The sequence below is a fragment of the Mustela lutreola genome, chromosome 18 (genome assembly GCF_030435805.1).
Source record: "Mustela lutreola isolate mMusLut2 chromosome 18, mMusLut2.pri, whole genome shotgun sequence".
NCBI classification, from domain to species: Eukaryota; Metazoa; Chordata; class Mammalia; order Carnivora; family Mustelidae; genus Mustela; species Mustela lutreola.
The window spans coordinates 29,227,267-29,245,176 of NC_081307.1; the positions used below are offsets into that span (position 1 = coordinate 29,227,267).

General features: G+C 40.7%; 1 protein-coding gene across 7 annotated transcripts in view; it reads right to left on the reverse strand.

Annotated features, from left to right (window-relative positions):
• The window catches only part of TENM3 (teneurin transmembrane protein 3), a 437,342-nt gene that overhangs the window by 87,437 nt on the left and 331,995 nt on the right, over nucleotides 1-17,910 (reverse strand). For all 7 annotated transcript variants that reach the window (XM_059156026.1, XM_059156025.1, XM_059156023.1 and 4 more), the window contains one exon: nucleotides 14,472-14,657. In XM_059156026.1, coding sequence (XP_059012009.1) covers nucleotides 14,472-14,657 — 186 coding nt within the window. The remainder of the gene's footprint in view (nucleotides 1-14,471; nucleotides 14,658-17,910) is intronic.

Genomic DNA, 17,910 nt, shown 5'->3' on the forward strand with positions numbered 1-17,910 from the left:
TACTAAGTAGTATTAATTAATCTTTTTAATAAGAGAGTTTAGAAAGGACCGACGCAGGAAGTAATTGGCATCTTTTAAGAGACTCTGAAGAATGAAAGAAATCTCACTTTAATTGAAGGAGTTGGGAATTGCCAGTCGCTTTTCTCTTCAAAGTCATGAGGCCCACTCTACCCTACTAATGTCAGGATAAGCCTCCTTATTCTCTACCTCCTCCACATCGTCTCTCTTTCATGGGAACCTTCTTTATGTGAACTGGCTAATTCCCAGAGTGGGCATAACTCCACTCTCATAGCAGAAGTTTTCTTCTTTTTGGTCTCCCATTAACCCTCAGCTGGTGTAGATGCACACTTTCCAATCAAAATGTGACTCAGCTTTTCGGAATAAACACACCCCAACTTGTCCTTCTAGACTGTGTGTTCCCTCATTAGTAACTGTACTTAAGCAAGGCAAGTCCCTATGTCCCAATGGCGTATAGATATCTTTATAAATATCTATAAATAACAAGTCTCTTTTTATAGGAACTACTTGGAAAGGAAGACACGTAAATACCCTATTTTACATGCATTTCTCTATCCTTGCATTGCAACTTTGCGGACAATTTTTCATTTTGCTCTTCATTATCAAGTGTACTGAGCAGATATGATGGAATATATGTTGCTGACTTTTTGTAGCAGAATGCTATTAAGTCTGGGGGCACCACTGTTAAGCACAGGAGGAAACCCACTCTCCGCTGAGCTGGTTCCCCCAACAGGTTGTGGTCGTTCCTATGGGTGACATGTGGACACATGAAATTCATGCAATCATAGCAGACACACACGTAGGCTTGCATTGTGTGGTTTGTACCTATACTGATCACAGTTCAGAGGACAATGCTTTTGGGGGCAGGTATGTGTCATCTTACAGATACCTGTTTTTTTAATGGCAGCTATATGGTGATTTTTTTTTCTCTGCACACATCAGTGCATTTGGAGTGGGTTACTCACATGCATAATAATCACTCCTGGGGACTCATCTTAAAAGCCAAGAGTTGGGAGTGTATGTGAAAAGCATTATTTTACCCTTCATTGTTCATGGGGGGACTAATTAATGAATACCTAATGCCATTAATTCACAATTAGATCACTTATGTTTAACCACATGCTTTCTATGCATACATATATAAATATTAATTTTGAATAGAATGATAATCATTCAGCACCATAACAATTAAACAGCTGTAACCTGTCTCATGTGTTAAGTGACGGAGCTGCAGGCAAGCTCCGTAAGCAGATGGTCTTACCCACCCATGCTCAATGTTAAAGACTTTTTAAAAAAAGAGGTGTTGACAAATCAGAACAAGTAGGCATAGTTCTAATGCAAATCGGCCAATTTGCAATGTAGATTACCCTAAAAACTAATTTGGTGTACAGGAAAAAATTAAGCTCTGTTGTTAAAGGAAGACATTATATTACATTTGGATATAGTAGATTCCCCACCAACATAATTATTTGCTAATTTCATTCAACCAACAGAGTTTAATGGAAAAGCAGCTGGCAAAGTATTCATATTTATGGACTTCCTTTGACTGCTCCTTAATTTATCCAAGGCACATGTCGGCTAAACCCTAGGAATAATAGCCATATTTCAGACAGCTGTTTCCCAGCTTCACGGAAGAGGCACTCGAACAGGAGAGGGTCAATGAACCCATCATGAAGAAGAGCAATAGAAAAAAACTGGCTCCAGTCACACCATAATCTGTGAATATAAGATGTTAAGTATGAAAAGAGAGGAGAGGTATGGCTTCTGTGTGGACTCACACCACAAACACACTTGTATTTGAAAAAACTGGGAGGTGGAAAGGAACTGTTTTAAGATGGAAAAAAGCTATTTTCAACTTAACAAGTTCTGCCATTGTAAGGATATTAATGTACCATTGCCGGAAGGAATCATAGCTCTTAAAATTGTGGGTTTCATTCTTCCGCCCTTACATCAAAGGGGATACAAAGTTCTGACTTTTTCTTTACTCCGCTCTGTAGGAAGGTCCTCTACACAGAACGAAAAGGACTGAAGAGTTGCGTGAACACCTCACTAGCTGGCTGGTTCTCCGCAGTTGCCTGGCTTGGGTCTTAAGGAGAATGGGCCTATTTATAACCTGACGCTCCTTACAGTCTTTCTCTTCCTCGCTACCACTGTAAAATAGCTGACCACATACTACTTTGCACCCAGTGTCGCTCCCAAATTCCTTGGACCCAAATCCCTCAATAAAAGCCTTCTGATGAACTTGGCAAGAATTGAGAGTTTTCCATCTTTATTTCTAGTTGAATTGTATATCCTGTCACCTGAGCTTTAAAACCTCCCTATAGTAGATTTTGGTGGAAATTCAGGTCTTAGATGGTTTTTAAGAGATGCAGATCAATGAGGTGTTCCAAATGGAAAAAAGATACTATAGTATATTAGTAAAGGAACACAATGGCTGGCGGTTAACAAAACAGTATGATATAAATTTGACATATGACTGGCTTTTCTTCAGATATCATGTCTCTCCATAAACTTTTAAAAGAAAATTTAGGGGCTTGGTTGAGGGTTTGGTTGAGCGTGGACTCTTGATTTGAGCTCAGGTCATGATCTCAGGGTCATGAGATCAAGCCTCGCATCCAGGCTCAGTGGGGAGTCTGCTTGAATTTCTCTCTTTCCCTTTCCCTCTGCCCCTCCTGCTTGTGTTTTCTCTCTCTCTCTTTAAAATAAATAAATTGTTATTTATTAAAATAATTTAAAAAATTAAAATTGACATTAAAAAATTAAATTGACAAGATAAGAAATGAGATTTTTAAAAAAGCAGAAGGGAATTCCTAGGTATGGGTATATTCATACTTAAAAAATCTGTTATGGCATATAACATTTTAATTCAGACTAACGGATTCAAAAATTCCCCTGGCATAATAATTATAATGGATAAATTATTTCTCCAAGATGCAGAGCACCTACACAGTAAATTATTTGATGAGACTTAAAAAAAAAAATCAAAAACTAGCTAGAAAACTAGTAAGTTCACTTGAAAAATAAACACAAGACCATAAGAAAGGAAGAAATCAGGTTGAACAGTTCTAAAGAAATCAGGCATATTTCAATGATACCTAACTGATCATAAAACAACAGAAACAATCAGCATTTTCTTATATATTGCTGCAATTTGAGAAACATGACAGTGGATTTAATCCTCCATTTTCCCCTGAGCATACTGCCTTGATAGCTGGTGGCCGTTACAGTGAGAGACAAGCAGGAATCAGCTTAATTTATAGCAGCTGTTGAGACCCACGTTCTATCACAAGAGGAAGATCGGGGGGAAATCTGTACACAAATAACGACCATAGCATAGAATTCATTATTATATGACTCTAAAGTATGTGAAGCCTATTTTTTCTAAAGAACTCAGAATTCTCATCCTTGTAAGGCCATGTGTAAATCATCTGTATGGAAAGATACATGTTAAATCCAAATACATTCACCCACAAAACAATTACTCCATTCAGAACTGAGTTTTAGAAATTTAAAAAAAAAAAAAAAAGTCCCTGAACTGTAGAACACATTTAACATTTCCTGAAAGCAGATAACCATCACCGAGGTTTTACGTCTTGTGGACGTCGCTAGGTTGCTGCTTCTCTTCTCGGGGGATAAATTACACAGGAAAGATGGGACAGAGCACAAGGGGGACTCAAATGCCGATGTCAACAGTAAAAGTTGTTTATGTCTACAACAGTTACTCCCGTTCTTAGGGGTAAAGAAACGGAAGTCTGGGGAAATAAATCATCAAGATGATGAGAGAACATTGATCAAAGTGGTCCCCGGGACTATGATTTCACTGATGGTCACACAACAAATCAGGTGCAAGAGCTACATGAAGATCCAAATCCAGATCTTCTTGAGGATGTGTCAGACTGAAGGATGTAATTCTAAGGGGGCTCTTGAGATCTTATGAGACCTACGTAGGCAGGTTAACAGAATGAGGATGGGATGCTATGGAGTTAAGTTGTAAGGCGCTTCACAAAAACTTGGTAGAAGAGTCAAATTTTAACAACTCTGAAGATTTATAGGATACCGGTTGCTAAAGTGAGTAGAAATGAAGAGTGATGCAAAAACCTTCACACGCAGTAGAGAAGACAAAACTATGACAGAAACACAGTCAAACTTATTAAAGTTTTGAATTTCAACCACTAAATTCACTTTTTTTTTTTTAAGATTTGTTTATTTTAGAGAGAGAGAGAGAAAGAGCACACATGCATGCGTTAGTTGGGGGAAGGGCAGAGGGAGAGTGACAGAATCTCAAGCAGACTCCCAGCTGAGTGTGCGCCTGATGCAGGGCTCGATCTTATGACCCTAGAATCATGACCCGAGCTGAAATCAAGAGTCGGAGGCTCAATTGACTGAACCACCCAGGCGACCCCGTAAACTCATTTCTGCTGATTGATGACTCCTATAACCTAAGCGTGGAGTGAAAGACTCCTTCAGTCCCAAGCACTGAGCTGTCCCTGCTGCAGGTGCTGGCTGCCCCACACCAAATCCGCAACGTCCTGTCCTTTTAGGCTGAACTCGGTGCATGTAAAGAGAACAAACTCCTGCAACTGACACAGTGCAGAGAAAAACCACCCAAAGCCCAGGGCAATTAAAATAGCAAAACCGGTTCCTGGGTGGCTCAGTGGGTTAGGCGTCTGTCTTTGGCTCAGGGCATGATCCCAGGGTCGTGGGATAGAGACCTGCATCAGGCTCCCTGCTCAGCGGGGAACCTGTTTCTCCCTCTCTCTCTCTCTCTCTCTGCCCCTCCCCTCTGCTTGTGGGCCCGCTCTCTGTCAAATCAATAAAAAAACAAGTCTTCAAAAAAAAAAAAAAAAATCAAACCAGCTATCATACTGTCACCAAGACGTCCTTCTTCATCAAAATGAAGCAAAACGCAGCATTGTTGAATTAAGTAGTAAAATAAGCATTATCTCTGTGATAGTTTTAAGAAGACTGAAACTGAGAAGAAGGGCATTGACAACCCACTAGGGCCTCCCCCATTCGGAAAAGGTAAGTTTTGCCTCTTTGGAAGAGAGCAGAGGGCCTCATTTAAAAGAAAAAAAAAAAAAAGATCCCCAGGAGCACCCGGCTGGCTCTGTCTGTGGAGCACACGACTCTTGGTCTCAGGGCTGTGAGTTCAAGCCCCACACTTGGTGCAGAGATTGCTTAAAAAAAAAATAAAATAAAATTTAAAAAACCCAGCCCATTCTGAGGGGAATTAAAGATTTAGATTACCACATCTAAACTGGGAGCTGAATGCACAAGAAAATGAAACAGGAAAATGAAAAGGCAACCTTGGGGAGCCTCCATTGGGCACTAATTTATCTCAAAGGGAAAAACAGACATCTAAAAATCAGCCTGGTTCTCAGATCATGGGTGATACACAATGAGCTCTGAGGGGGCTTTCAAGGTTCTCCGAGGAACTGCTGTTCTCTTTGTCACATTAAATTACTTAGAGTCACTGGGCCTGCAGAGCAGAGAGGCTCTTAAGAACTTGTCTTTCTGGCATGCCCCATGGGAGGCTTTTCGGCCTCTGTGGACTTTTATTGCTAACCAAGTCAGCTTCGAAGAATTTCCTTCCAGTCCATTCTGTGCCAACTCACTCCTGCTGACCCTCCCTCCACCATGTTTGACAGATCACGAGGCATCCCTGTCCACACTGTCAGGGTGTCAGCACCTGGAGGGGAGTAGCAGTTCTTGGAACCAGCAAGTAATCCTGTCTTTCTGTTGGCTAATTCCTCTGCACACAGGTACAACTCAGGAGGGAAGAATCAGTCACTGTCACCTCGTCATGAGTTCCAGTTCCCAACAATCACCGCAACAGTAAGAAACATCTAGATGGTGTTTACTTGTGCCAGGTCCTGTTCTAAATGTTCTTCCACATGTTGGAAGTCCTTTCACATGCTCTGTGACCCTCTGAAGCTGTGCTGTTTTCATTCCCACTTTATAGATGAGGAAATGGAAGCACAGAGGGCTTAAGTGGTTTCCCCAAGATCACACAGGGATCGAGTAATAGAGCTGGGGAGAGAGGCAGACCCAGGTTTTGTGGGGTTTGAAAATTATATAGTGTGTGTGCAGGGGCCTCATTAAGCAAAAGAATACCAAATTATGAATATGAAATTAGGTATAAGGTGAGGAGTTATTTAGATTAAGAAATCACAGGGAATTATTTTTGAGCTGATAAATGCCAAAAATGTCAGAAAAGCACACAACATTTTTTATTAAGTGCCTGACATGTCTCTAATAAATGTTTTTCTTTCTATATTTTTGGGCAATATTTATTCTTTCATTGCCTCTTTATAAGACAGTGATTTTGTAATATTTTCTATAGAGAGAAAGTGAAGATAATTCAGCCTTTATTCAATGCCATTATTTAACATAGTTCTCATTACTGATAGCTTAGAAAAGTTTCATTGGGCTTCAAAATGTGTTATTATTGATGCCAGGTTAATTTTTTTGGCCTTATTGCTAAGCTGGGAGGACTTTATTCTGTAATAAACAAATCCTGACTACTCTGAATAGATGACATTCATTAACTACTTTGTTATGATAGCTTCATAGAATGAGTTTTAGATGATTTCACTGATATGTGGAATTTAAGAAGCAAAACAGACCAACATAGGGGAAGGAATTAAAAAAAAAAAAAAGAGAGGGAAGCAAAGCACAAGAGACTCTTAACTGCAGAGAACAAATGGAGGGTTTCTGGAGGGAGGTGGGTGGGGGATGGGCTTTAAGGAAGGCCCACAGTGCTCTATTCTATGTTTGTGACGAATCACTGAATTTTACTCCTGAAACCAATATTGTACTATATGCAACTAACCGGGATTTAAATAAAAACCTGAAACAAAAACAAACACAAAATATCAGGAATTTTCTATCATCTTTGTCAGCATCAGTATTCCATGTCACATAGACAAGAAATCTTCTGCGAGGCTTCTGTGATTCAAGGCTACATTGTAGCGAGCAGCACACGTGATTTCACACCCCGATGAACTCAATTTTGCAACACTGCTCCCAGGTTTGTGCCCTCAAAAATGCAAGAATTCGGATACATTGCTCAGAGACGGAATAATGGTCAAAAGGAGAAAATTGTGGCAAGTTTATAATTAACTAATTTCCTCTCTCAAGTACATTTCTGACAGGAGAAAAGGTCCCTTCCGATGAGGTATTTTTCAATACATCTGGGCAAGAGGCATTTTCCGCAGACTAACTTCCGTTTCCGAACAATTCAGACCTTGTTTCTCCTCCGCTACCTATTTACTTCTGGTGCCTGCTCCGCAGGACAAATTCATAGCTTCACATCATCTCTGACCCTGGACTTCCTTTCACGAGGTGAGTCAGCAGGTGGTAGGAGTATCCCTGGGTGGCTGGTAATAACCACCACAAACAGCAATGATTTCACACCTCATAAATATATCCAATTAAATCTAAACTAAATGGATCCCCAGCTCCAAGTCTCCTTAGCTGAATCCTCCAAGTGCCCATAGTCACTCCAGGGCCATCCTATACAAGGAAAGGCGAGATGGAAAGGAAGTTGAAGAGCAAAAAAGAAAAATAAAGGTCCTAACTGATTCGCAAGTTTTTGATGAACATGTGACCCTATAAACCCACGGTCTCCTTATAAGCTCTTAGAAGGGCCTGTGCAAGTGAAATGCTCTGACCTTTTCCAGTTTGACGATAAATAGGTCACTGGACCTGCTAGGGACCCAGGCAGGTGGCACTGGAGACCCTTTTACAACGACTACATCACTCTGACACATGTGAAGCCTGAAGTCTCCCAGAGCACTCATTTGCAGGTGTCACGTGGTACCCAGGATTCATTTAAGGGAGACTTAAAAAGTTTCAATAAAAATGTAAAAAAGATAGTTTCTGTGTTATTAAAAATGGGATTCACAACTTGGAACATTACAGAAGTTACAAAGAATATTGATTTTGTAATCTAAGTGAAGCATACTTCAGAGTGGTCATTCCACCCCCCCTACCCCCACTGAATTGCCACCTATTTCTAAATTTAACAACTAAAATGCTATTCTTTCAGCATTATCCTGAATTAGAGGATAGAATTAGAACCACAAGGCTGAGCTCTGTCCACACTGGTAGAGTTTTGATCTTTCTCTCTTTTGCGCCCACATTGTTTGGTGGTTAACTCCCCCAGCTTTGTGTATTTCATCTTTAATTTCTAATCTTCTGCATCCCAAAGCCCAGAGCGACCACAGTATTTAACTGAGGGAGGCAGAGGACTGTATGTCTAAGTTTTGTCTGAACAAACAAAGCATGCCTTTGTGATCACTAACGATCCCGTTTCCCAACGCACTAAAGAATTAGAATAAAAACAAATAGCTGGTCTTTTGTAGCTTAAAGGAATTAGGATTTCCCCTAGGCCAAATTTCCATTTGAATTGCCTGAAAGTACATGAAAATCAATGTAGCTCAATAAACAACTCTGTGTGTGAGACAGCACTGGAAGACAGATACCACAATAGACCGACTGATCCCTCCTCTTCCTCCATCCTTCCTTCCTCCCCCCCCTTCCTTCCTCTTTCTTTCTGAAGGCAACCCCTCTCAAAGCCCTCAACTCAAACATGGAAACTTCTGATAAGCCATATTAGGTTACATTTTATAACAATGAAATGAAAATTTCACGTTGGATGGCAATTTTGTTTCATTTACTTATTTTTAGACGTCTCGGCACCCAAAAAACATTGCGGTCTGTGTCTTCTAAAGACTCTTGTGCATTGGACACTATTTGCTATGCATTTTCACAAGTGATTTACACTACAATAGCCCATTTGATTCTAACAACCCTATGGGGTACATAATATAATACAAGGAAACATACTCAGAGGTTAAATGACTTGCCCAAGGTCATACTGATAGTGTAGGCAGTTAGATATGAGCAGGAAACAAGTGCTTTCCTATGGAAACCAGGTTCCAAACAGCCAGCTGGGTCAGACCCCGGGGGACAGGCATGCGGTCTCCCCTACGATGACCATGATCCTACAGTTTCAACACCACGCCCCCACGGAGGAAGCCTGCCATGACAGTTCTGACAAGGACCATAGAGGGCCAGAAGCTCTCCCTCTTGGCTGGTAGGAGGAGTCCCTTAGATGACTGGCTGTACCCTAGTCATGAACGACCCTAGCAATGACCCATAACCTGTTCTAACATAAAAAGGAAAGACGACCCTGAACCCAATAGAGCTGCCCCCTCAGGGCCTGCCACCTCTCCCATCTGGACAGTGTCCTTTTGCTTAAATTGCCATTAAACCCTTGCTTGGTGAAGAGGTTGGCTCGGAATTCTTTCTTGGTCCAACTCAAGAACCGAGGCCGGGGAACTGGGCCTCAACCACTAGCAACACACTATGTAAATTCCAAAAGTTCCTTTTTTGTTTCTTCCCTTTGTTCCCCCGCCCAAAAGATCTTAAACATTAGAGTATTCTGCTTCAAAATCACGTACGTTACATATTATTATAACCATGTTAAATTTGGGGGAAAAAAACCACTGAGGGCTAGGAACAGTTAAGATACAAGTTACTGTGGATCAATTAAATTAGAGAGCTGATGTGAAAACATATCTTCTTTTTCATTTCTTACTTTTTCTCATTTATGTTACCACTAACTTGCGTAAGAAGTATCAAAATGTCACAGACGAGCTGATCAATAATTTCCTAATGGATAAAGAAAGAAATTCACAAATGGAAGGTAAGGGAGGCATGCAAATGCCACAGGGAAAAAAGCAAAAGCTAAATCAAACTGAGAACGAAAAGGGAATCCCCTGCTTAAATCTCGTAATTTTCCAAATAAAGCAGAAATCACCAATAAATTTTGGAATTGTAAGAGACCTCTAGGGACACTTCAGATAGGGTCACTACTCAAGAGACTTAATGGATGGAAAAAGTTAAACAGAATTCCCCTCTTAAAAATACTCCCCAAACTAACAAAAAGAACAAACAAAAACCCCAGTGTTTCACAACTGAATTATTACAGTATTATCAAAGCTTATAGGGATCGAGATGAAAACATTTCTTTGGGATCTCATTCCAGGATTTAAATATGTCTTCCAACCTGAGGTTCTTCATTCTATCTAACCACTATTCGAAGAGCAAAAGCCCACGTTCTCCATTTCCGTCTGTGGGGAAATGGGAAATCCCAGTCAGCCTCCAGGAGACAATTCACCCAACTACAGACAGATCGGAGCCTTCCCTACGTTTGTAAGAACCTCCATGGCAGCTAACAATCAAACGTGTCATCCAGGCCCTAGCCCTGTGCCACTCACTCCTTGAGGTCACAGTCTCGCCTATGACCTCCAGGGCTCTCAGATACAAATGGGTGACTGTAGGGACAATCATCTTTCAGCAACTGCTACCAAGAAGAGTTCTTGGGGAAGCTACGGGTTAGTAATGCTCAAAATGTGATTAACTTAGGATCCATCCTTGCCCTGAATATTTAGCTGTATGGCACTCAAGAGCTGGGGATTCTGTGCACAAACATCTGTTCCGCAGAGGCCCGTGTGGCATCTGCCTTGCTTCCGTGGCTAATTAACACCAGCACAGGCCAGAGAGCAGTTTTCCTGTCTTTCTCACCAAGAAGAAGAACAGGGAGGGCTGAAGCAACTGAAGCTGCCTTTACATGGACATAGACTCTGGTTTCTGTTAAACACATCCACAGTGAACTTACTGAATTCGCCCAAGACAAGCATCTCCCAGTTAGCAGACCTGCCCTTGATTGATACAGAAATGTTCTGGCTCATTTACAGAGAGATGGCCACATCATATTCCAATTACATCAGCTCCTATTTACAAAAGCACTTAATTACAGTTAATATGTTTTAACTTGCTTTGGGGCCCTCTCCCTATTCTTACATCTTTCCTATCTCACGAGAAACAAAAATAGGAACATGAGTGTGATAATCATTTGACCCTCCCATGGAATGGTCACATACAAAGGATGACAGGGTAGTTGAGCAAACTGTGCCGATGCTATTACCAATAAACTATGGTAGTGATAACTGCTGGTGGTTAATTGCTGTGGTTCAATCATGGAACTAACTTCTCTTTATTTACGAAAGGGTCCAACAGTCATAAATGCTTTTTGGGGAGGACAGGAGAAATATTTATTTTAATCACGATACGCTGAAGGTAGATGTCCCTTGGGGCCCCTGCGTGGCTCAGGGTCATTAGATTGAGTCCTGCGTCAGGTTCTGCCCCGCATGGAGCCTGCTTGAGATTCTTTCTCTCCTTCTCCTTCTGCCCCTTCTCCCCTCCCTTCTCTTAAAAAAAAAACAAATAGATTTCCCTTTGCCGCATTTTCCATCTGCATGCACCACAAGTCAAAGTCTAGCCCCAGAAAGGAGAAGGACTTGGGACAATGAACTTGATGATTACTATGCCCAATTTGCTGAACACATTATTATTATTTCCTCTAAGAATAAGAGGAAAATATGGACACATTAATAAAAATATAAAGACGGAATCTTTTCAGATAGATAGGATGTTCAGTGAGCACTCTAAACTCACAGCCCATTTTACTATCAAAATGCCTATGGTTTTACGAAAGCGTGAATAGTTTATGAAGACAGTAAGATGACTAATGAAGAACAGTCTTTGCTTTCCATTGGGAACTTTTGTTTGCTTCTAACTGTTTAATTTCTCCCCCATTTCTCTTTCAATTAACCTCTCTGTTTGTATTCAATGAGATGGCACACAATACGGGAGAAGAAGAAAAATCTGGCTGATTTAGGCGTGTTCTTTCATAAAGTGGCCACTTCTTTCAGCCAGATGTGTGAGTGTTGAAAATGAGAGGAAATGCACAGAAAATAACTATCCCAAAAGAGAAAATGTACTGTGGCTTCCTGGGTTGTTTAAACCTGTGGCTCACAAAAGGTCTCCTTTTAAATGGCCCCTTAGGCTTCACTGTGGTTGTATACACAGGTTGTAGAAAGCCAGGAAAAGGATTTGGATCCTTGCAAGCCAAAACTTGCAAACTTGGAATAAGTAGCTCTCATAGTCTAAAAGAGCAAAACAGTGATCTGAGGTTCTCTACATCTTTTAAAGGGTCCACTCCGAAGATTCATTTTTAGACAAAGCAGGTTCTTTATTCCCACATGCTCTCATGGAGTGTAAGAGCAGCAAAATAAAATAAAACAATAGAAAATGGAATTGTTAACAACCACGGCAAGATACGCTAAATTGCACAGAAAAGACCTGTTACTAACAAAACATCTTGTGTGCTCCCAGACAATGGAGAAGTTGTCCAAGAAGAGTTCATCTGTAGGAAACTAACCAGGTACTGTTGCCTCAGTCAGGGAGCACATCAACAGAATGATTTATTTAGTAACTGTTTGCGGGCAATTAAATTTGCCTACAGAAAACTTTACAGTACACTTCTTGCTTTTCCAAGCTGTATATCCATCCACATGTGTGCTGTTTTTCCTAGGACCCACGTAGCCAAAAATGTAACAACCCCCCCACCCCGCCCCAGCTAGAACCACTTCCTTTCTGAGGGGTATGCGGGTGGTGGGGTCATCCCAATTTAACGGAGTATGATTAGAGGTCTCTCTCTCCTGCCCTGCCTCTGCTAATGTGGGCATGCTGGGATTTGGGGCATGGAGCTATTGGGTCTCGGGTGCCGCATTATCCTGTCCACAGAAAGCGACACAGATTGTGGTTGTCAACTTTTTCTGCTTCAGTGTAGTTCACAAGTGTGGTTCACATAAACAATAGGCAGCCATGGCCCTGGGAGGCTTTCTTAAGGAATAGAGGAGGGGAAAGCCATAGCAACATCATGGTCATGAGCACGCCAGCAATGTGCCCACTTGCAGGTTTCCTCTGGGGGAACTCTACGTTCCCGGATGTAAGGCGGTGAGCTCCTAGTCAATAAGTGAGACCCTACAGATGGTTCCAGGTGAGAGTCAACACCAGGGGCCTGACCTATAGAAGTCCGCAGGGCTGGTGGTTGGCTGGCATCTAGAAGATTGGATGTTCTTTACAATGAGAGGGTGATTTTGCCTACTGGGAGAATCTTTCCCTCAGAGGATCTTGATTTTTGGTGGTTGTGGCTGACAGAGGTGCCCTCTTAGAGCAGCCGTAATAAAAACCTCTCAGTCTCAAACGGGCTTCCCTCAACAGAAGCAAGTGTTCCTCACACACGTGTTGGTGTAGCCCACTGTGGGAGAAAGGTCCATGCTCCACGTGACCGCTCTTGGTGAGAAAGAAGGAAGACAGGAATCCTGTGCATGGATTTCTCCAGACACCACCTGATGGGGGCTTTTCCCTTCCTGACAGTTAGGAGCACAGGTGCTCTGAGTCTGTGAGCCCTTCTGTGGACCCTCACTCGGGGGGGGGGGGGGGTGGAGATCACTATCCTTAAAACAGAGGCTAGCAGTGTCAATAAGATCGGAAAGGACCTCACTTGAAGTTCCGTAAAGGCTGTGACAATTTATAAAATGTATGTGATTTCAACTTTCCCATGAAAAAATTCCTAGTCAGTTCCTGTAAGCAAGAAAGTTAAGTACATACTACTTAGAGCTGCACCAGAAGAAGATTATCTTTACAGATACTGAGACTCCCTCCAACAGTTTTACTAAATTATACCCTATGGACACAAAACACCATACCTCAGATTATGAAATTTTTGTGGGACTGTGTCGTTTATACTGAGCATTGTACACTTTCATGGAAGTAAGGTAGACATTGATCACCTACGTTTGTTATGTTTCTTTAATTAAATATTTAAATTTCAGTGACTCAAATGCTAAGAAAGCAAAGGCACTGAAGACCTTGAAAATACGGTACTATGTATGTTCTGGAAACTTCTGCCTCCATGCTAACTGCCCTTTACGTACCAACATTTTGATCTTAAACACTTATTTGTTTTATTTAACCTATAGAGTTTCACCGACATCTTATCTGAAGAAGGGTTAGCATATAACTTTTAGAACATCTAGCCTTGTGCATTTCCTTCTATTTTACTTCTTGTGCTGCTACAAAATAAAGTCATTAAAAAAAAAAATCAAACCTCTTTTTCAAAGATCCAAATATATCGACAGGTGCTAAGATGGTTGGTGCTGGAATCTAGGGAAGCCAAAAAAGGCCCCCCTGTGGTATCTCTTTTAAAATGAAAAATATTGCTGTTATGCAATGGCCCTATGGAACACTGAAAAATAATATTCAATGAAAGCATCTTTATAGGAAACAAATGAAATCATCTTCGGGTGAGTCCATTTTTGCGGCCATCGCAAAACACAGGGAGTAAAAAAAAAAAAATCCTTGTACTTCATACATGTGACAGCTGCTGGAAAAAGAACTGAACCGCCTAGGCAACATGGGCTTACTTGAAAAAGCAATTCAGGAAATCAGCTTTTCCAAGCGGGGGTGGGGAAAGCAGCCCGCGCAACCGGCCTGCGCAGGGCCGGGGCGGGGCCTAGCGACGGCGCAGTGCTCACCGATGGTGCAGTGCTCTCCGTTCCAGCCCTGGCTGCACTCGCACTTGCCATCCTTGCACGTGCCGTGCTCGGCGCAGCGCGGGTGGCAGGCCCTCTGGCTGCAGGCGGCGCCCGTCCAGCCCTCTTCGCAGCGACACGTGCCCCCCATGCACACTCCGTGCGAGCCGCAGTCCACGGAGCAGATTTCTGCATGGAACAGAAGAAGCAGAGCAGGAAGGGCGGGGAGGGTATGGGGAGGGAGAAAGGGTGTGGAGTGAGCAGGGCTCCATCTTCAACTCAAAAACCAGAACCATTGAAAAATACATGAAAAGTATTTATAGACTCAGTACGTTTTAGCATCCACTCGTAAGAAATATACATGGTAAAAGTTAACTTCTTCAGTCGTCATTTAATTGCAAAGGCTGCTGTGATTGGGCATAAAATATACAAGAGAATTTTGTTACAATCCCCTATTATATGTGTGTGTGTGTGTAAACACACACGGACGTTACTAACAAAACAGAACACACCATTCACAAAGAGAGGAAAATACACAGGTAATATATCTCAGAGTATCGTCTGGCAGCTGAGGGCATACATACAAACACATGCATCAAGTTAATAGAAAATTAATAGAATATTTCAGTGTCGAAGCATGTCTGGTATTTAACAGAAGTTGGGTTTCACCCCTATAGCAAGCATTGCAAAGGGACTATTTTTACTCCTAATGTTTAAATTTCTAAAATATTCAGAAACTTTTAATTAAAAAGAATCTTTTTTAGGACCCACTTCCGCTTGCTTCTGATACATACACATGCTGGTTAAATAAAAGATATTGTTTTTCTTCCTACTCAGTAAATTTGTACTATGGAACAGATACAAACCACAATGGAAACCCAGTTTTAAAATATAGGTAACTACTGAGTCTGTCAGTGGAAAAAGTAAGTCTTTTGGGTACTAGAAATGACCAAAGGACTTCAAAACAGTAACGATAGTTTTGATCTCTAGAAAGAATTCAGAAGGATATTTTATATTTTACTTTTTACATATAAAGTTAAATAAAATCAACGACTTCTTTTTTTCTACCATTGTAAGACCACTGCTTGGTTCTGGTTTCCTTGAAAAATTAAAAATGCTGAACAATAAAAACCTGAAAGCATTTCTAAAAACAGAAAATGGACTGCAGCCTTGTTTTTACAAGAAAAAAACAGTAACTGTTTATATAATCATGTGCTCCTGTTTTCCCTGCTCGCTGCCCAAGTAACATTTCTCAGATACTTTAATTCCGTCTCTGGGCCTGCAGAATTTTAAACACTATATCAAGGCACTGTGAGAGTTGTAATATTTCTTATAAACAACAGCCAGGCCTATTAACGGGAAGAAAGTGGTATTATGTTTTCTCATGCCACATTTTCCATCTCGTTTGAATTAAATTTTTGATTAAGAGATCCAAGATGGTGATTAACTTCAGACGCACAGAACGTCAACTCAGCTCCAGAAGAGAGAGGTTTCTTTCTGAGGTACCCCTTTTATTCAATCTAATCAATTTTTCATTAGGGTGAAGGTGTTTATCAGCGTTTAGCACACTAGCTTTGAGCAAGGTGCGTCAATCTTTGTAATGAACTTATTAATTAGAGTTAATTTAATTGAAGTGGAGTTGAAGGGCTAATTAATGGACAAACTGCTGATGAAGATAGAGGAAAGCTCTGTTGCTTTCAAACCTCTAAACTTTCTGATGGAAATAATTCATTTCTTCTCTTTTTGCAGCTTAACCAAATGTTTCTGCAGGTGGAGAATCTACTCTTATTGAATTTGGATATCTGAAGGTCACTTCTCTAACAACAAAAGAGGGAGCTGGTAAAGTGTTTTGCTTTGGGATTCAGTTAGTTAGACATTCCTAATAATGCTGCTAGTAAACTTTCAGCCACAAATGTAAGTGACCAGCAATGTTGCTGTAAACTTCAAATGACAGCTGTGCCACAGGCGGATAAATTGCAGGCACATGAACGAGGATATTTTCAGAGGGCGAATAAATGCATATTTGGTATCTTCCCTGATAATTCCAAGTAAGTTTTCTGTCTTTCTGCAGCTACTAGCAAAGTTTAATAAAGTCCTATTTTTTTTCCCACCTGTGCTTAATTAGTTTCTTCCAAGAAGAGTACTGTATTCATGATTCAACTCTCTATACTGAGAGTTTAGTATGTTTTTCTCTTTGCACTGGGGGTGTAAAGATGCACAGGAAGAAGATCTTCGCCCACTATGTCTAGGCAGTCATTTTATATACCGGCAAAATTAGATTTTCAGCTGGCAAAGTAATTATATCAGCATGAAAAATAATCAGTCTAAATATGTAAAATAATGATAGGTGATTTTGGCAGTCAGTTTAATCTTTTAATTAACATCTATACTTTTTTTTTTCCCCATTCATGGCAGTATTATTTTATGAAGAAGACTGGATTATCTTTTAAAATTTTATTAAAAAATTTTTTTTAACTGATCTTTATATCCAGTGGGGGGCTCAAACTCACAATCAAAAGTTACATGCTCCATTGACTGAGTCAGCTGGGGGCCCCAAGGCTGAATTGTCTTTTGAGCTACAGTGTCAATTGCAGATATCCTTTGTAAAATAATTCAGGTAATGTATTAAATAACACTATATGAAACAGAAAGGGCTGTTTCATTATTTCTTTCCTACTCCGATAATTGTGGGAGACAAATTAGAATGGCAATATTTAAAATCAGTATTATTTTATAGCTAGAATTATTATGCTTATTTTACTGATGGAAGCGTAAGAGACTTGAACCAAGTAGCTTTACTATAAAAATAATTGTATCTATAAACTTTAATTGGATTTCTTTTTTTTTTTCCCTTTGGTGGCATGCATTTTTTTTTTTTTTTTTTTTGTATAGAAGACAGAAAGAGAAATAAAAACTCAACAGAAATAATGAAATGCCTATTCTGATGCTTGTGATTATAAAATACATTTTTAAGAACAAAGGACAAAACAAGTTAATGTGTTATTTAAGTAAGGCCTTGCACCTATGCTTGATAATGTCGGGCAGTGAGGATTTCCTAGAACTCTTTAGTGAGGCATTCAAGATCCTCTATAATTCCACGCCCTAGTCTTTGTTTTCATTCTCATTGGTCCTGTACGTGGTCTTTCTTCTAATGGTTATGAACTTTCTAACAAGTTTCTGGTTCTCCAAGCTCTTGTGAATCACCTCGTATTTCTACGAAGCAATAACAAACATAAACCTGTCTGCCTCCAAAAATGTATGGCCCCAACGTGAGGGAGGTCGGGGAAAGGGAAGGAAGAGAAGGAAGGAGACAGGGAGGAGGGGGGAGGAGGGAAGAAGCAGAGGGAGGAAGGGAGGGGGAGAGAGGGGAAATGAGAGTGACTATGTGAGGAAGAAAGTGCATCACTTGTCCCTTTGTCCCTTTACCTAGGGTATCTACTGG